The sequence below is a fragment of the Peromyscus californicus genome, unplaced genomic scaffold (assembly GCF_007827085.1).
Source record: "Peromyscus californicus insignis strain IS unplaced genomic scaffold, ASM782708v3 Scaffold_4__1_contigs__length_199733344, whole genome shotgun sequence".
Classification (NCBI taxonomy): domain Eukaryota; kingdom Metazoa; phylum Chordata; class Mammalia; order Rodentia; family Cricetidae; genus Peromyscus; species Peromyscus californicus.
Window position 1 is genome coordinate 123080888 of NW_026294562.1, and position 17571 is coordinate 123098458.

At 52.0% G+C, this 17571-nt stretch overlaps 1 protein-coding gene across 1 annotated transcript; it reads right to left on the bottom strand.

Moving 5' to 3' along the window:
• Positions 1 to 1894: 1894 nt before the first annotated feature.
• On the bottom strand, positions 1895 to 14713 carry Isg20 (interferon stimulated exonuclease gene 20). Its single transcript, XM_052713864.1, has 4 exons — positions 14329 to 14713; positions 13816 to 14066; positions 5756 to 5956; positions 1895 to 2133 (listed from the first exon to the last, which is right to left on the bottom strand). The coding sequence occupies exons 2-4, from the start codon at positions 14041 to 14043 to the stop codon at positions 2011 to 2013; spliced, it is 552 nt and encodes a 183-aa protein (XP_052569824.1). The 5' UTR covers positions 14044 to 14066; positions 14329 to 14713; the 3' UTR covers positions 1895 to 2010.
• Between the last annotated feature and the right edge of the window lie 2858 nt (positions 14714 to 17571).

Genomic DNA, 17571 nt, shown 5'->3' on the forward strand with positions numbered 1-17571 from the left:
CTAAATATCCAGTGCATCGTTAGGACTTCCTGGTTCACAGACAGACTGACACAGGGAAGTCAGGGAGCTTGCTGTGCATCACACAGCCACTAAAGGGCAAAGCGAGCCTCCTGACTGAGTTCCCTCAGACTCTAGACTTTCTCATCTTAGAAAAAGGGGAGGACAGTGGCTCTGTTACATTCCTCGCACCTCTGCCTCAAAGCACCAGGCTCAAGGTGGGGTGGGCTGACCCCTGAGCAGGAAGCCTAGGAAACAATGCCCCTCTGTGTAAATTCAACAAGACCAGAGAGGCCTTAAGACACGTGTTACTCAAGGTGGCTTCCTTGGATGCACAGGGTTCAAGATACTAAGAAAAGCCAGTGGCGTAGGCCTATAATTCCACTAGTAGCTAGGGTGAGGCATGGGGATTGCAAGTTCAAGGCCAACCTGGGCAACTTAGTGAGAATCCTCTTCAAAGTAAAAAGTAAAAAAGAAAAAAAGGGTGGGGGGATGTAGCCCACTGCTAAAGTAATTACCTAGCATATACAAAGCCCTGGGGTCACTCCTCAGTAAAAAAGGAGGGAAGGAGGAGGAGGGAGGGAGACAGAGTGGGGGCAAGATGGATCAGCAGGTAAAGGCTTGTCACTAAGCTTCATGACCTGAGCTTGATCCTTGGGACCCACGTGGTAGGAGAACTGACTCCCACACATGGGCCATGGCATGTATGCACACGAAGGATGGAAAGAAGGAAGGGAGGGGTAGTAGAGAGTGGGGAGAAAGAAAAGGAAAGAGAAAGGAGGGAAGGAAAGAGACAGACAGAGGAAGAGAAAGGGAGCTCCCATAGAGTGAGGAAGCACTGAGTCCTGCCAGAGGACATGCCGTGAAAGAAGACACAAAGCTAATTGTTTGTCTAGTTTCCAACTCAGTCATGGATTTTTTTTTTTTTTTTTTTGGTTTGGGTGATGGACAGTACATAAAAACATATCGTGAGGTATAAAATCTAATATGATGCTCTACATCTTTCATTCCAAATGGATACTCTAACTATACGGATGGTCGGTGATTTGTATAGTCTTGGAATCTGATTTTGGTGTGTGATTTTTTTTTTTGTGCAACTTTTTCATAATAAAGTTTAAAATTTAAAAAAAAAAAAGTAGGCCGGGCGGTGGTGGCGCACGCCTTTAATCCCAGCACTTGGGAGGCAGAGCCAGGCGGATCTCTGTGAGTTCGAGGCCAGCCTGGTCTCCAAAGCGAGTTCCAGGAAAGGCGCAAAGCTACACAGAGAAACCCTGTCTCGAAAAACCAAAAAAAAAAAAAAAAAAAAAAAAAAAAAAAAAAGTAATTAATGGCAAAAGGTTGGAGGGGTCAGTGGGGGGGGGGGGAGAGGGCTGGGGATGTGGCTCAATGGTAGGGTACTTGCTTAGCATACGTAAGACCCTAGGTTCGATCCCCAGGAGTATAAGAAAGAACACAGCAGCAAGGGTCTCTAGGCATCTAAGCTGGCTGTGGTACCACACACCTGTAATGCTAGCACTCAGGAGGCGGAGGCGGGGCAGTCATGCGTGCAAGGTGGGCCTGGGCTCAAGGAGAGTAAAAAAGCAAGTTTTCCTGTTACTGCTCTGCTCACTGTTCTCTAAATGTACTAAATCGACCTGGGGGAAGTGGGGGGAGGAGGGAAAGGGAGGAGAGGGACAGAGAGAGAGGGAGGGAGGGGAGGATGGAGAAAGGAGAGGCGGGAGAGGCACGTGCCCAACTTCGGGGGGCATAAATCTTCATTCTCCGTCACCAAGCAAGACAAAAGACAAGAATTTCCAGTGGAATTAGAAGACAAAATAACGAGCCATTCATTACCAAAGATCTTTTTTTTTTTTTTCCCAAAAGCTAGAAAAATGCGGGGCATGGGGGGAGTGTTGTGTCTGGTTTTGCTTTTCTTGTTGCTGTTGGCTGCTGTCGTTAGAAGCGGGGTCTCATCTGTGGAAAACTACTGTCCTTGAGGAGTGGAAGCCTCTGGTCCCTGGACAAGGATGACCTTCAGTATGACGCCCCCAGGCGGGACAGCCCTTGTTGGGCTCTGGCTCTGAGTCGCTGAGAGATTCTGTAGAGCTCCATTGTGGCCCTGGCATCTTCCACAGAGCTGTGGCCCTGACGGTTGTTCTGCAGACATGGGGAGAGAAGGAGTTAGGGGGGGCTGCATGGGGGGGGGTGCCCTGGCCTCCCCGGGCCTGGAGTGGGTCCGTAGGCGAGAGGCACCCTGAGGTCCCTGACTCGGGTTTGAGCAGGCATCAGCTGGTGGCTGGAGCCGGACAGAGCAGCACCCGAAAGGAGACAGGGAACTCCAGGGAAGGGCGGGAAAGAAAGACTGCTCAGAGAGAAAGGGCACCAGCAAGTGGAGACCAGCGAACTCCATCATTTCCTACACAGGGTAGGAGAGGAGGGTGTCAGTGCCTGGCACTCTGCATCCCCCGCTTCCCTGAGAGGCTTTGAGTACTTGGGAAACATGAGGAGGGTGAACCACTAAACCGGGAGTTCTTTGAAGAGGGGGCCAGAGCATGGCGGCGGGTGGGGCGGGGGGGGGGGGGGGGGGGGAGCTGAGTTCTATACTTTCCATTCGGGAAAAAAAATGACTGTCATCTGCCACCCTCTGTGCTAATCACTTGGTCCATGGAACCTCCCTAACTCCAGGAACTAGAGCTGATCATCCCCAATTTTACAGGAGGCGAAACTGAGGCTCAAACGCAATGAAAGTTATGGAGTCGGGGCTTATATCCAAGAGTCAGGCCAACTCCCGCAGCATCTTCCACCTCCTGTGCCTTCCAGGTCTAGCCTGAGGTCTTGTCTGCAAATGGATGTGAGGGGTGGGGTGGGGGGTGTCTCAGATATGTTTTCCCCTTTTCCCTTATGTCCCTCTGCTAGGGGTGGCCTGCCTTTCCAAGGGCTCCTTTTCTGCTCTCTAGACTGGGTGTTAGGGACACCTGCAGGCAGGCTGCAGCATCCTGCTCTGTGTTAATAAGCAGGTGGCCATGGTGTCTCCTACAATCCAAGTGCTGCTGTCCTAGGTGCCTCCAAAGATTCAGCCTATAACTACCCTTGCTTGTCAGGAGAGGAAACTGAGGAATGGTCTCCGAACTCTACTGCTTTGCCATCTGAGATGGAAGCAGCAGGTGGCTGAAGCATCCTCTGCCAGTCAGCCTGGAGAAGTGGACAGCTCTGCCCTGGGTACCAACTCTAGTTCCCTCTTAGGACCCGTGGCCTTGGGCAAGTCTTTTTTTCTTGTGCCTCTTTCCTCTTCTGTAAAATGACCTGGGCACAACTGCCTTGCAAGGAATTACTGTATTATCAGTTCCCAGCATGCCCAAGGTTTGAGTACACCAGGGACTTTCCCTGTGGGGCTCATGCCCTTGAAGGAAGGGATTAGCAACTCTGACTGTGACAACCCTGGCTCAGCTCTGTGGAGTTGATCAGCAGGTCATTGCCCTCAGGCAGGAGCTGGAGGCCAGGTTCTGAGGACATCCGTGCAGGTGAGAGCTGGTGAGGAGGGTGAAGAGAGTCCCTGGAACAGCCACTGCTGAGGAGCAGAGCCTAAGGGTCCTGCAGACCAGGCTCAAGGCCCCCAGGACGAGGCCTGAGCTGAGAGACACAGAGGGCAGCGAAGGGCAGGTGTGCAGAGATCTTGGTCAGACTCCTGACTCATCAGGCACACCAAATCACAGCATGCCCCCAGGGTACAAGAAAATTCAGGACTATTTTCATGGGTCAGGAGACCAACAGAGGCCAGGCAGATTCAGGCCCACTCCTGCTTCCAAAAGAATTCCCAGAGGTGTGGGAGGGGGTTCCATACCATTAGCACTCACCCAGCCAAGTCATCCACACACTACTGGCCCTGGCTCACATACCCTCTCCAACCAACCATCTCCTCCCTCCAGACCTCTGTGACTCTGGCCCTGCAAACCGTACTGGGATTTGCCCTCCAAGCCTGCAAAACCACCATTCTCCCCACCCCAGGACACTGCCCTCCCCTGCTCCTATAGTCTAGGTTAGCCTCGAACTTATTATGTAGCTGAGGATGACCTTAAACTTCTGCCCTTCCTGTTCTACCTCCCAAGTGCTGGAACTGCAGGTGTGTGCCATGCTTGGTATATGTGGTGCTGGGGATTGAAACAACGTGGGTTTCACGAACGTTATGGAAGCATTCTACCAACTGAACTACATCCCCTCTGCCCTCCCTTCTACCTAACAATGCTGATGGTCTATCCTGGGCTACCTCCCATTCAACCCATAGCTCCTCCCAGACAGGGGCCTGCCATGCCCGCTTCCAGCGTGGGACACAGAGTAGATGCTCCATGAAGAGCTATTGAAGCTGCTCATATACCTACAATACCAGCGTTCAGAAGGCCGAGGCAGGATTGTGAATATAAGCTACATAGCCAGACCCCGCTTTAAGAAAACAAAGGTTGACTGGAGATGTAGCTCACAGTAGAGTGCTTGCTCAGGACATTATTATGTTCAAGGCCCTGGGTCTGATGCCTAGTTCTGAAAAGTTAAAAAAACAAAACAAAACAAAACAAAAAACCCCAGCTGAGCAGTGGTGGTGCATGCCTTTAATTCCAGCACTCTGGTAGGAAGATCTCTGAGTCTGAGGCTAGCCTGGTCTACAGAGAGTTCTAGGATAGCCCGGGCTACACAGAGAAACCTTGTCTCAAAAAACAAAACAAAATTGTTGACCAGGAGGGCCCTTGGGTAGTGTTTGGCTGTTAAGGTATGCCCCCTACCTACAGCTCGTCCCACTTGGATGAGGGTGAGTGTTAGGATGCTGCCCTCACTCCGGCACATGCGCAGCCTGGGGTCTTGCGTCATGGGGGGGGGGGGTTGCACCGCTGGTGACAATCTGTGCCTTAAAAAAGCCCCACCCTCTCTCTCTGCTCACTCTCTGTTCCCCGCCATCTTTCTTTCTCTCCAGGCCTGGCTCTCCTCCCTCCTATCCCCTCCTTCCTTCTAATAAAACTCTTTGTAACTCTGGTAGTCGTGGCTGTGGCCCGTGACTTTTCCACCGGTAACCAGCGCCGCCACCAGTGCCATTTATCATAACCATCAGGGAGTCCTACCCCCACATACTGAGGAGGCAGTACCTTGGAGCACAGCACTGATTATTCGTGACAGGAACTAGTGCGTAGGGACCCCAGCTCTCAGGTCCCACTAGGGCCCATCAGAGGTGCAGACTTTCCACCATTTGGGACTGCAGTGACACAAGCCTCATGATGCACAGGATTGACACCCAGATGCCTGTACTAGGGGCTTCCCCTCTCCTTCCCTAACGGTGCTCCTGGATCACCTCACAAAGAGGCTCTCTGCCTTCCCTTCCTCGACTCTGGTCTCCTGAAGCTAAAGACACATCACACACACAAGCAGACGGCCTCTCAGGAGTGGAGGAAAGACTCTTGGGGTCACGTGTCTGCACTAGAGCTCCTGAAGTGGTGGTGGAGAGTCCTGGAGGACCAGGCTAGCTGCAGAGGCTCCTTACCTGGAGCCAGCTTAGGTGGGTGGGACTGGCCTGCCTTGGGAGGAGGGGGGAGTAAGAAAAGGAGGAGGAGCCTCACTTTGAGGAGCACTAAAGGAGAGAGAAGACTAAGGGAGAAAGTGGGGCAGGGAGGACTCCTTGCTTGGAGGGGAGGAAGGGGAAGAACAGGTTACTCTTCACTTGACGGGGAGGAGGGAGACAGACAGGGAGGAGGAAGAAGAGAGAGACAGGAGGGTAATGGAGGAGGGGGAGGCTCCTCACCTGGATGGTCTTGTGTAGCAGGCGCTCAGTCAGCACCCGCAGGGACACGCGCTCGTAATGGTCCAGCCTGGCCTCATGCCAGAGCAGCCTGTCTGTGGAGGTGTCATAGATGGTGTACTTGCTCATGTCCTCCTTCAAGGCGTCGAAGTCATGTTTCAGGTCGTGGCCCACCACCAGCTTGCCTTTCAGGAGCTGCAGGATCTGTCCAGGAAGACAGGTGGCCTCACATATGCTCACCCTGGGTGCTCCAGGTGGGGTACCCCCCTTCCCCACAGTCATGGAGCTAGTTGGGGAGTAGCCACTCCTGGAGTTGCTATGTGACCTTGGGCAAATCACCTTCCCTCACTGGAGAGAAATGAGGTCCAGAGCCCTTCTCAAGGAAGCCTAAGTCTGGGAGGAGCCCTACGCTGGACTGCCCCCGTGGCTCATGGAAAGGGCTTGCAAGGGTACATGGCACATATACTATGTCCTTTAATCTTCTCAGCAACTCTGCTGTGGCAGGGCAAGTAATGACCTCCCAAAGGTGTCTGCACCCCTCTGAGGGGAATCTGGGAACACATACCTGTTGGGGTCCCGCCCGACCTGTCAAAGGGCCCTCGAATGGAGGAGTGAGGATTGAGAAATAATAGATATGAAATATAGATGTAAATGAAGAAAAAGACAGAGACGCAGGATAGCTTCAGGAAGGCTCTGGGTCAATACCACAGATGCCTGAGTTTATTACTCACAGCCTTTATATGTCCAAAGTAAGTGGGGGAGAAAGACCTCCCCCTTTTAAGGACATCACAGTTCAATGTACAAAGTACAGATAAGTGTAAATACCTCCTTAGTATTCAAGACATCTGGTAACCATGCCTTAAGGCAAAACATCCTATGATTAGGCCTTGAAGCATTTAAGACACCTGGTAACCATGCCTTTGGCCAAAACACCCTATTGTGCAGCCTTGCCCTGTTGTGTGGCCTTGTGGGGTACAAACAAGCTGGAACTCTCTGGCCTTGAGTCAAGAAAGAAGAAGGCCTCACTATGGAATCTCTGTGGGCCTCCACACATACCTGGAGAGCGGGCCCTAAGTGCCTATGGAATTTAAACTGTTAGCCAGATAATGATCTCAAAAGAGAGTTTTTGGTTGGGACTGTGGCTCCGTGGGAAAGTTATTAGATCCAAGTCCTAACCCTTGACAGAGAGAGTGAGAGTTCCAGAATAGATCCCCATTACCAAGGACCCTCATTTTTGAAGGCCAGGGATTTTTTTTTTAATGAGAATTTATGGACTGTTGATAGTTTTGAATAGGAAGGAAGGGCCAAGGCCAAGGTGTTCGAGCTGCCTCCAGAAGCTGTCAAAGGTACCTGAGGAGCCTGCCTTTCAGACTCCTTGACTTTAGTTCCATAAGGCCTAGGTGTAAGGATTATGTCCTTAATTACATCACCAGCCTGCGACGGTGTCCCAGCCTAAAAAGTAGGCGTGCTCTGTGTCCTCTCCTCTCTCTCTCTCTCTCTCTCTCTCTCTCTCTCTCTCTCTCTCTCTCTCTCTCTCTCTCCCTTTCTCTCCCAATAAAGCTCTAGAAAGGTAACCATGGCTCATGACTCTTCCGTCACCGATACATCCAGCACTCTCCTCCATCGGCATGACCAACACTAGGTTGGACTTCTGAAACGAAGAACATTAAGATAATAAACTCATATTGTCTTAAAGCTTTAAGTTGCTGGCTCTGTTCAGCAGCTACAAAAACTAGCCCAGTTAGGAGAGAGGCCCAGGCTTACCAGAATTCTACAAAAAAAAAACCCAGGAAATACAGAGGAGTGAAATAATTTTCCCAACGTGTCTCTGACCATTTTAAATGTTTGCTAGTTCTTTCCTATAGTCCTCTTTAAAAAAAAAATAGGGCTGGGGTGTGGGTCAACTGGTAGCGTGTTTGCCTAGCATTGGAGAACCTAGGTTCTACCCCACACCTGTAATCCCAGAATTTGAGAGGTAGAGGCAAGAGGATCAATTCATAGCAAGATCAAAGTTAGCCTGAGCTACCTGGGACCCCAAGCAAACAAAGAAGGAGGAATGGAATCCCCCTGGCTGGGGAAACTCTGGAGAAGGGTCGTACATAGAGATAAGCTGAGAAAATCTAGTACAGCAGACAAGTAACTTACACATAGCTCCTCCCACTGGCCCTGCCACACTGCCCCTAACCGTCAGATCACCGATGCACAAGTACGACCCATGCTACAAGAGTTTAGGCCATTTGGGGGGTGGTTGGCTCGGCACCACCAGAATACTGGGATCCCCACACAGGGGGTAGTGGCAGAGCCTGGCTTCAGAGCACCTGCTTGTCACACAGCTGGATGAGCAAGCTTGAGCCAGACATCTGGCAGCCAGCCCACTGGGAGGATGGGCAGCCATTAGAGCACTCAGCCTCATGTCGTACGTGGACTTATAAGCCTCCTGCTTGGCCTGTGTCCCACATCCTGGCACACAGCACATCACCATTCTTTAATTTGACTGGAAAGAGGTATCTGGAAACAAAATTAAGTGTCTGTCCCTGGCTGGGGTTACAAGAGAGCTCTGCCTGCCTTCGGCTTTCTCTGTAGACAACCAGCACCTTGACCTGCATCACAGGACAGAGCCTACTGCCTGGCTAACACTGCTCCACTTGCTTCTCCTGGGGACATCAGAGGGCATCTCTGGGCTTGTGCTGTCACTCAGAGAAGAAGCATGAGGTGAGGGCTTGTCCCATTATCTGGCTACCTGGTGCTTGGATGCAGAAGGTGACCCACATCTTGAGGGTAGTCCAGCTGCCCACCCCCAACCCCCCATCCATGTGCTCCTTTCTGTACAGGTCTTATGTCCTAGCATTCCCCAGATGAGTCTGATTCAGAGAACTGGGACCTACGGCAGGGGCACAGGATCAAAGTGCCCGGAGTGGGCTCCTGGCAACCCTGGCCCTGGTTCCCCTTCGCTGATCAGTTTGGGAAGTCTGCCTCAACCCTGGCAGACTTCTGGGAGCCTGTTGCTTTCTCTCTCTCTTACACACACTCAACCCTCCACTGCTTCCTGTATCTAGCCACTCACTGCGGGTGACCAGCAGAGGTGGCTGTAAGTGGGGGACTGGAGAGGACTCTTGTCCGCCCAGAGGACCAAGTACCTTCCTGCCATCTTCAGAAGTGGCCACACTCTCCCCTTCCCTCCTCCCAGGCTCACGGGTCACTCTGGCCCTGGCTCACCCTGCTATCCTGGATCCACAGAAGAGTGAAGTTGCTTCCCCCACCTGGCTGAGCGCCTTAGGGACCTGCCAGGCGGCAGAGCCCCAGCAGCACACCGTGGCCCCCAGCAATGCCAATGGAAGGCAGGTTCCAGCTGACACCACTGCCTGACCACAGACTACCTCCTTCCTCCTCTGTGGTAACTGGCGAAAGCCAGCGATCAACACGAGTCGATCTTCGATTCCCCAGAAGCAGAACGACACGAAGCTGCCAGCAAGGAGCCCCGAACCCGATGGTTGACGTGCAGCCCACCTGCTCGTGTCTTTAGTCGAGTCCCTGCCCTTCTTGGTTCCTTGTTTCTGATGTGTCAGAGTCTCCACAGACCAGGGTTTCTCCACTAGAGCTCTATAGGCATTTGAGGCCAACGCCCACACCCACCCACTGTCTGTGCTGTGTAATAGTATGGTGATATTTTATTTCTGCTGAAATGTGATTTTATTTGTATATTAGTAAATAAAGTTGCCTGGGGGTCAGAGCTAATAGCAAGCCATTTAGCAGAAGTCAGGCAGTGGTAGCACATGCCCTTAATCCCGATCACATGGCAGGCAAAGTCTCTGTGTGTTCAAGGACACAGCCAGCATGGAGACACACGCCTTTAATCCCAGTACCAACCACAGAGATCTGGAGGTCTGTATAGACAGGCAGTGACGAGGAAGTCATGTGGTTGGGTTTAGAACCAATGAGAAGGCAGAACAGAAAGTCAATAAAAAGACAGGACATAGGAAGAAGGTCTCGCAGCAAGTGGTAAGATAAGGTGGTCTTAGCTCTTGGCTACTGCTCGATCTCTGGGCTTTTAACTCTTTATTTGGCTCTGTGTTTCTTATTTAATAAGACCGTTTAGAATTACATCTACATAATAGGATAGGGGAGGAGGCTATTGAACAGCATGTCCAGCCTTTGTTTACATGCTGCTAGCGGCAGCCCTGCTCAAGCCACAGTGACAAGCAGAAATGTCTCTGGCAGGGGAGGGATGTGTATGCGCGAAATCCCATCTCCTTCAGAACCAGTGTTCTGGATGATTGACAGATCTAGCGATGTGGGAAGGTACAGGACAATGGCTTTACACTGTAGAAGCAGTCACATCACGTTACAAACTAATAAATTGAGAAAAGCCAGTCAAGGGCACATCTGGAAGCCCAGGAGGAGCAGAAGTTCAAGGCTACCCTGGCCTACATAGTGAGTTGAGGCCCTGTCTTGCAAAAAAAGAGAATGGATCGGCTCTCAGTGCCCTATAGTGTTCCTGGGCAGAGCCAGGGGACCCAGGATAGCACACAGCACTCCTGGCTACCACAGGCTGGCTTACTGCTTGCTGTGAGTTGGGCCTACTTGCTGTCCCTGCTAGAAACCTGGAGCTGAAGAGCTTTGAACAGAAAACCTGCCCAGAACCCACTTCTAGCAGGCTCTAGATGTACCTGGAAGGTGTCCCTGCCTGTGGGTCTGAGAAAAGGCTAGCAGTTTCTCTTTTCTGGGGGTCTCCAGTACATTTTGAGGCCCACGAGTTATCTGTCTTTAGGATTAAAACATTATTATAGACAGGGCTGGGGAAACAGCTCAGTTAGTAAAGGACCCGATACACATCATAAAGACCTGAGTTCGGATCCCCAGCACCCCTTAAAAACTGGGTGCGTAGGCACATGTATATAAACCTAGTACTGGGGGCCAGAGGAGACAAGGGGATCCCTAGAATTCATTGGCTGGTCAGCCATCCTTTCCAAAACCATGTGCTTCAGATTCAAAAGTAAGGTGGGAGGAAATTGAGACGGACACCTTACATCGATTGATCTTGGCCTCCACACACATGAACACCCGTACACACATGTGTACACACAGACTATACACGCAAAATTATGGAGACTAGGTTTGCAAGCACATGTCTGTACACCCCTCCCCCAGCTACTCAGGAAACTGAGGCAGAAGGACTGAAAATTCAAAGCCCACCTGGTTAGGGTGAGTTCAAGGTCGGCCTGGGAAACTTAGTGAGACTGTATCTCAAAAGGTACGAAGAGAGCTGGGGATGTAGCTCAATTGGTGCAATGCTTTCCTGGCACGTGCAAGGACCCGGTTCAATCCCCAGCATCACAAAAACAAATAACAACACACCATGGCTAATGAGTAAGACCCGGCTGTGTGGGGAACCAGCGCACTCTGTGTGAATGAGTGCTTGTCAGGTCCAAAAGGAACACCCAAACTCCCCCCACCAAAGGGCAGGCCCATGGACTAGGTCCAAGATGATGGTGAAGACTTTAGCCGGAGGATAAACCAAAGGATTGCAGGTGACTAGATGGGAGCTCCCACACAGCATCCTTCAGGAACCCGGGAAAAGGGTTTCTGTCTGCCAAAGGGAGCCACTTCCATTATTCCCCTTGCCTCTGGGAAGGAGAATTAGAATTAGAATTGACATAGACCTGTAGTTACACACCAAAACCAATGCTAATCCTCAAGCTCCACCAGTCTCTATCAACACGTACCTATGGTACATCCCAAAGCCGCCCTGCCAAGTTTCTTTCTGCCTGCACCCCAGAGATAGCTGTGGTGGTTTAAACAAATTTTTATTTTGCACCCACGGAGCAGTTCAGTTTGGTGGTTTCGCTGCGCCCTCCCTTATAGCATTCATGACATGAGCATAGCCACATCAGGGGTCAAAATGCTTCAGACTCATGGAGACAGAGAGGCTTTCTTTCCCCAGGTCTGGCTCAGAAGAACGGCAAGGCTTCCCCTGGACCGACAGATGTTGGCGAATGGTTAACCTTTAGCTAAAAAGCAGGATGCACAGAAATGACCAAGCACAGCTTCCTCCTCCTCGGCAACTGTAGCCTGAGACAGAGCCCCTACACAGACACCCTACCCAGATTAGCTAGCCCGACTCCTCCATTTCTGAGCTGACGGTGCATCTCCCATCATCAGGGTACAGGGTCCACCCCATCCCACGTCTCCTCTATGTGTAATTCCTCATTTCTCCAGCCCGGTCAATCCCAAAGCCACCCAGGTCATGGCACAGCCACTTCAGGGACCTTGGCTGATCCCATGTTCCTGAAAGCCAAAGACAGCTTGGTGCTTGGGCACCTAGTATATAGGCAGCCTCCTAAAGGCCTTGGATGGGGCAGGGGCCAGGTTCTGGCAGGGTCACTCCACTGGAAAGGGGTGGATTGGGGTGAGGGGACATGCAACGGGGTACTCGGCTCCTGTTCTAGGTGGCTGGGAAAGGTCAAGGTCGGGGTGAGGGTTAGCTTCAGTCAAGAGCTGAAGTCAAGTAGCCTGGGCTTCTGTGGATGGAGTGTGCTGCGCCGGCCACTGTCCCTTACACTGGGCACTGATGCCGAGTGATGGAAGAGAACATTACAGCTCCAGCCCTGAGTCAGCACGAGCTCAGCTCCACCTCCCCCTGTACCACAGCCCTTGCGCCTTGGTCTTCCCATCTGGAAAGCGGGAGTGAGGAGACTGACTCACCTCATACTCGCCACTGCCGTGGAGTGAAGAATAGTGGGATACTGCTTAGAATAGTATCTGGACCATAGCACTGGAGACATTTACATTGGTGTATCAACCTTAAATCACAGAGCCTTGGTGAGGGAGCTCAGAGAGGGCGAGCATCAAGCCTGAGGATACAGAGCAGGCAGGTGACAGAGCTGGGAAAGGTTCCCAGAACAACATGCCTGCTCTCAGCCTTTCCCCAGGCTGCCGGTGTACCACTCCAACTCACAAAAGGATGGTTGGCTAAAGGTAGCTGGGACACAGAGGCAACTTCACTGCTGCAAATCAGCCCTGCTTCTACCCCACAGACATCCCCAGGGCACCTTCCAGGTTCCAAGCAGTATGTCTTTGGTAGATACGGACAAAGTGTCCCGTTGGAGCCGTTTCACGAGCAGCAGGGAGCTGGGACTCAAGAGTGTCTGCTTCCCAGTGAGGCCGATAATTCCTAAGCACCACTTAGGCTGGGCTGAGGTGGGAATGAGCTCAGGAAGGGTGAATGAGCATGGGGGTAAGGAAGGAGAGAGGGAGGAAGAGGCAGAGGGAGAGGAGGAGGGGGAGAGCAGAAAGAGGGAGAGAGGAGAGGGCCAGAGGGGGAGGGAAAGAGGGAGAGAAAGGGAGGGAGGAAGGGGGGGAGGAGGGAGGGAGGGAGAGAGAGAGAGACCCTACTACCTATTAAAGAGTAGCACTGTTGGGGTTTTTGTGTTCAGCCTCCAGTACCTTGGTACACACTGGGCATGTCTGTGGAGACCAATCACAGTTCCTGTGATCTTGGACTTCCCCCAGCTCCTGTTGAACCTGCCCAGAGGTGACAAATCCTGGGGAAATTTCTGCTCGAGTTTTCCTTTCCCTTCAGTCATACAAAGAAACAGAAACTTATATCTCGAAGACATGGCCACAAGCTAAAGGATGGAAACCTTAGGCTTCAAGCCAAGCAGGGAGCCTGCTGTGGCCCAGAGCACTTGGCTGTGACGCGATCTCCTTCAGCCTAGGAGTCTCTGGTCTCTGAGCCAGAAGCAGCTCATTTCCCAGGCTCACCAGAGCAGTGTGGTATAAAAGAGAGGGGCCATTGGGCAGAATTCAATTTCCCTATCCCAAGACCTGCAAATTGGACCAGATAGATGCTCCGGAAGCAGCTCCAGGTGGGAGCCTAAGGTTCTCTGTTGGCGGGAAGATATCTCATTGGGGGCTGTGATAGCAAGGCCCAGAGTTCCTCTCTCAGCAATGTGAGGAATTTCTCCCGGGTAGATTCACAGACCACAGACCCAAGGGAAGGAGCTGAGGAGGAAAGACAGGATCCCCACAACACCTGTTGGCTTAACTCCTGGTCCTTCACTTACCTCTAGCCTGGCTTCGCCAAATGGTGTCGCCCTCACCATGTGCTGAGGTGTGATCCCGCTGACTCGGGTTCTATAATCTGTGATCTCTCCCTCGGGCCGGATGTACTTGTCATACAGGACTGTGCCATAGAGGTTCACGATGCTGCAGCGGGCAAGGCCGCTCACCCTTAGAGGTCCTATACCCACCATCTCGCAGTCCATGGCCACCACCTCGGGACTGCCTGCCATGCTCCTTGGCGACCCTCAACGTCCTGGAGGACCAGGGGGAATCAGGGTGTCATTCAAGCACCAACAAGCCTCCAGGCATCCTGGGCCACCACCCCCGCCAGACTACACCCTCAGCCCTAACCTTGGTCCTCGATGCCACCTGGCCACAGGGGAAGCTGGCCTCTTGCCAGCTTGCAGCTTCTCTAGGCTTAGGTCCCAGAGCCTGCTGGTCCCGTCTGTCCCACCAACAAGGAGCCCCCTCCCTCCGCCTCCCAGGCTGGGCTGCTGTGCGGATCCTGCTCTTACCTGTCTGCTTCAGTGCCCCGGGTTCTTGTCTGTCTGTCTGGTGTCACTTCTCAGCGACTGACTGCCGTCACTTTGGGAAGTGACTCATCTCTAACTTGAGCTTGTTTTAGTTTCAGTTTCTGGTTTGTTATCAGGGGAAGTTGGGGAGAGGGGCAGGCCGTGGAGGCTGGGCTACTCCATCTCAAGGCCAGCAGGTGGGGGACCGGACTGAGTCAGGGCCGGCTGTGCCAGGGTGACTCATCTCTAACGAGAGCCTGTTTCAGTTTCAGTTTCTGGTTTGTCATCACGGAAAGGTGGGGAGTGGGGACCGGCCGTGGAGGCTGGGCTACTCCATCACCTCAAGGCTAGCCGGTGGGGGGCCTGGCAGGCTGGGTCAGGGCTGGCTGCCGGCAGGGTGTCCCTCCTCTGGCCCTGCCCTCCTCCCTTCTGACGTGGTGGATGGAGTGAATTGCAACATCTCTCTTTGCTTTTTCACCCTCCACCCAGAGAATAAACATCTCCGGGATTGGAGCCTGGGGAATGTCCCACAACTTCTGGGATCTGCTGTCAGTGCTGTGAGGTCTTCTGAGGGCAGAGCAAGCCTTCAAGTGAGACACTGAGGCTATTAACGGGGACGGGCAGGAGGAGGGTTGGAGAGGAGGGGGGCAGGCCCCTGGCCTCTGCCCCAGTGAAGGCAAAGGAGGTTATGGGGGACCGTTGGTGGTTTCTACCAGTTCAGCAGTGCCTTGCGGGGGCAGGGGGGGCTGAGTCTCTACCTGGGATAGTTGGACCAGCAGCAGCAGACCCCGAGACGACCTCAAGCCAGGCTGTTCTTCCAAAGTAACTATAGTCTCCCCGGCTGGAACTTAGAATTCTTAGAGTGGTACCTATTATTAGGTCCAAGGGGAGAAAGCTCAAGGACTCCCCAAAGAGGACAGGTTCACTGACTTTGTCCACAGTGACAGCCGAGGCTCAGCTCAAGCTGATGTCGGCTTCCTTCTTCGGACCAACAGAACGCACCATCATACCCTTGGATCTATACAAGATCGTGCACCTGTTACACATTTCAGCATTTTAAAGTCCATGCTAGCCTTCTGGCCCTTCTCACCTCCCGGACTCCTCCCAGACGGTCCCAGCTCTCACCCCTCCTCCCTGCTTTCTTTAAAAGCAGCAATAAGCCTCAGTCCCAATTCTCTCGCTATTCTCTCCTCACTTCCTCCCTCTTTTTTTCTCTGCTCCCAAGAGATGGCCCTGGCCATGGCCTGTCTGTGGCTTTTCTTCTCTGCTCTGGATGCTTCTGGATGCCTCTGGCTTTTCTCTCACGGTTACAGTAAAAATCCTCCCTTAATCACGGGGTCCTGGCCTCAGTGCTTTCTTTACTGAGCTCTTTGCTTACATTTTCCACGGAGGGAATGTTCAGTATTCTTTTGGTAAACAAACAAGGTACACCTGGGTCAGAAATAGACCTGGCGGGCTGAGAGGAGCACTCTCGCATTGTGTGCCGTGGGGAGAGTCCAGCAAGGGGAGAGCCAGGCCTTTCCTCCCTGCCCAGGTCTGTACAGAATAACAGTCTTCAGCCTGATGTGATATCACAACCATTTGTGGTTTTGGAAAGGGAAGTTGCCCAGATCTGTGGTTTCTTTGCCAAACCAGACTTCACAAATCAAATGTTCAGCTTGGTAGAGTGTTTGCTTAGCATGCAAGAAGCCCGGGGTTCGATGTTCAGCATTAGCCAAGTGTAGCGGTATAGCACGTAATCCCAACACTTGGCAGATTGGGGTGGGAAGATCAAGAATTCAAAGTCATCATCAGTTACAGACCAAGTTCAAGACTGATCTGGACTGCTTTGAGACTTCGTCTTAATAAAACAAATCCCCCATGTGATGTTCAAGTTCAAGCCCAATCTGGACTGCTTTGAGACCTTGTCTTAATAAAACAAATCCCCCATGTGATGTTCCTTCATCTGCCCCACTGCCCTTCCCGTCTCAGTTCAAACCTGAGCTCCAGGGCTTTGTGCAGTGAATCTTCCAGGGCCCACAGGTCTCCCATGCCTCCTTCAGACGATGTCAATCATCTCCCCAGTGCCGGGACCAGTGACTAAACTCCAGTAACCTTCCTAATGCTGCCACCCTTTAATGTAGTTCCTCATGGTGTGGTGACCCCCAACCATAAACTTACTTTTGTCGCTACTTTGTAACTGTAATTTTGCTACTATTATGAATCATAATGTAAATATCTGATATGCCAGATGTCTGTGACTCCTGTGAAAGGGTCATTTGACCCCCAAGAGGGTCACGACCCACGTGTTGAGAAACTCTGGGCTAGAGGCCCCACTCTAGATGGGAGTCCTGTGGCAAAACTATGAAGGTACCTTCCTTCCTACATGCACGTCTCAGGGTTTGGCACTTGCTTTTCTGGGAGAAATAAAACAATACACTACCATTTCTTCAATAGCTCCCAACAAGCCAAAGAACAATTCCACCAAAGGACAACTTGGGGAACCAATGCATTTATTGGGCTTCCTTATGGAGCATGGGTAAGAGCGACTCACAGGAGCCTGGGAGGACGTCAAAACAAACACACTGCTAAGTCTTCACCGTGTGGACAATGGCTTCCCCGTAGAGGCGTTGCTGGAGCTCCAATCTTCCCCAGCTCATAGACTTTACCACTGCCTGAGACCCCAGGCCCCACGCAATTAGAACCAAAGTGCATCCTGACGGTTTGGGGGAGCAGCTGAAATCTCAGATGACCTGAAATCTCAGACCCTCTCCAGCCCCTCGCTATGAGGGACTATCAATAGTCAGCGAGCATCATTGTGAGCAGGTGCAGCTGATCTATTTTGCTTAAAGGACAGGGTTCTACTACACCTGCTCAACATTCTGGAAAGCTCCTTTCCCACATCATAATCTGCCTAACAGCTCCCTCTTCGGGCCTCTCTATGTAAGTGCACCTCTTGTCCTCTTCTACATTCATTCATTCATTCATTCATTCATTCACTCATTCATTGATGAGGCCGTCCCCAGCCTTACCCTTTTCTATAGAAGGAGCAGTCATAAATGCTGTGCTTTCTATTTGCTCTCTTGTGGCTCTCCCGCAGAGCTGGAACCACTTCCCAGAACCTGCCTGGATTATGCTTAACTTTTATCCAAGTGTACAGTGTGTTCTGTTGGACCCAGGTACTGTAGAAGGAAGCCCTGACCTCAGCTAGGGAGTTTCCTGATCTTCCAGTTTCACCTGACGGCATCAAACAGCAAGCCAAGCCCA

Bases quoted from the DNA above. Each gene is read 5' to 3' on its own strand.
- Isg20 (XM_052713864.1), bottom strand. From the start codon at position 14,043: ATGGCAGGCAGTCCCGAGGTGGTGGCCATGGACTGCGAGATGGTGGGT. The intron at 5,957-13,815 runs GTAAGTGAAGGA...CTTCCTGGACAG, and splicing joins TTGGCGAAGCCAGGCTAGAG to ATCCTGCAGCTCCTGAAAGG. The intron at 2,134-5,755 runs GTGAGGAGCCTC...CCATGTCTGCAG, and splicing joins TGCTACACAAGACCATCCAG to AACAACCGTCAGGGCCACAG.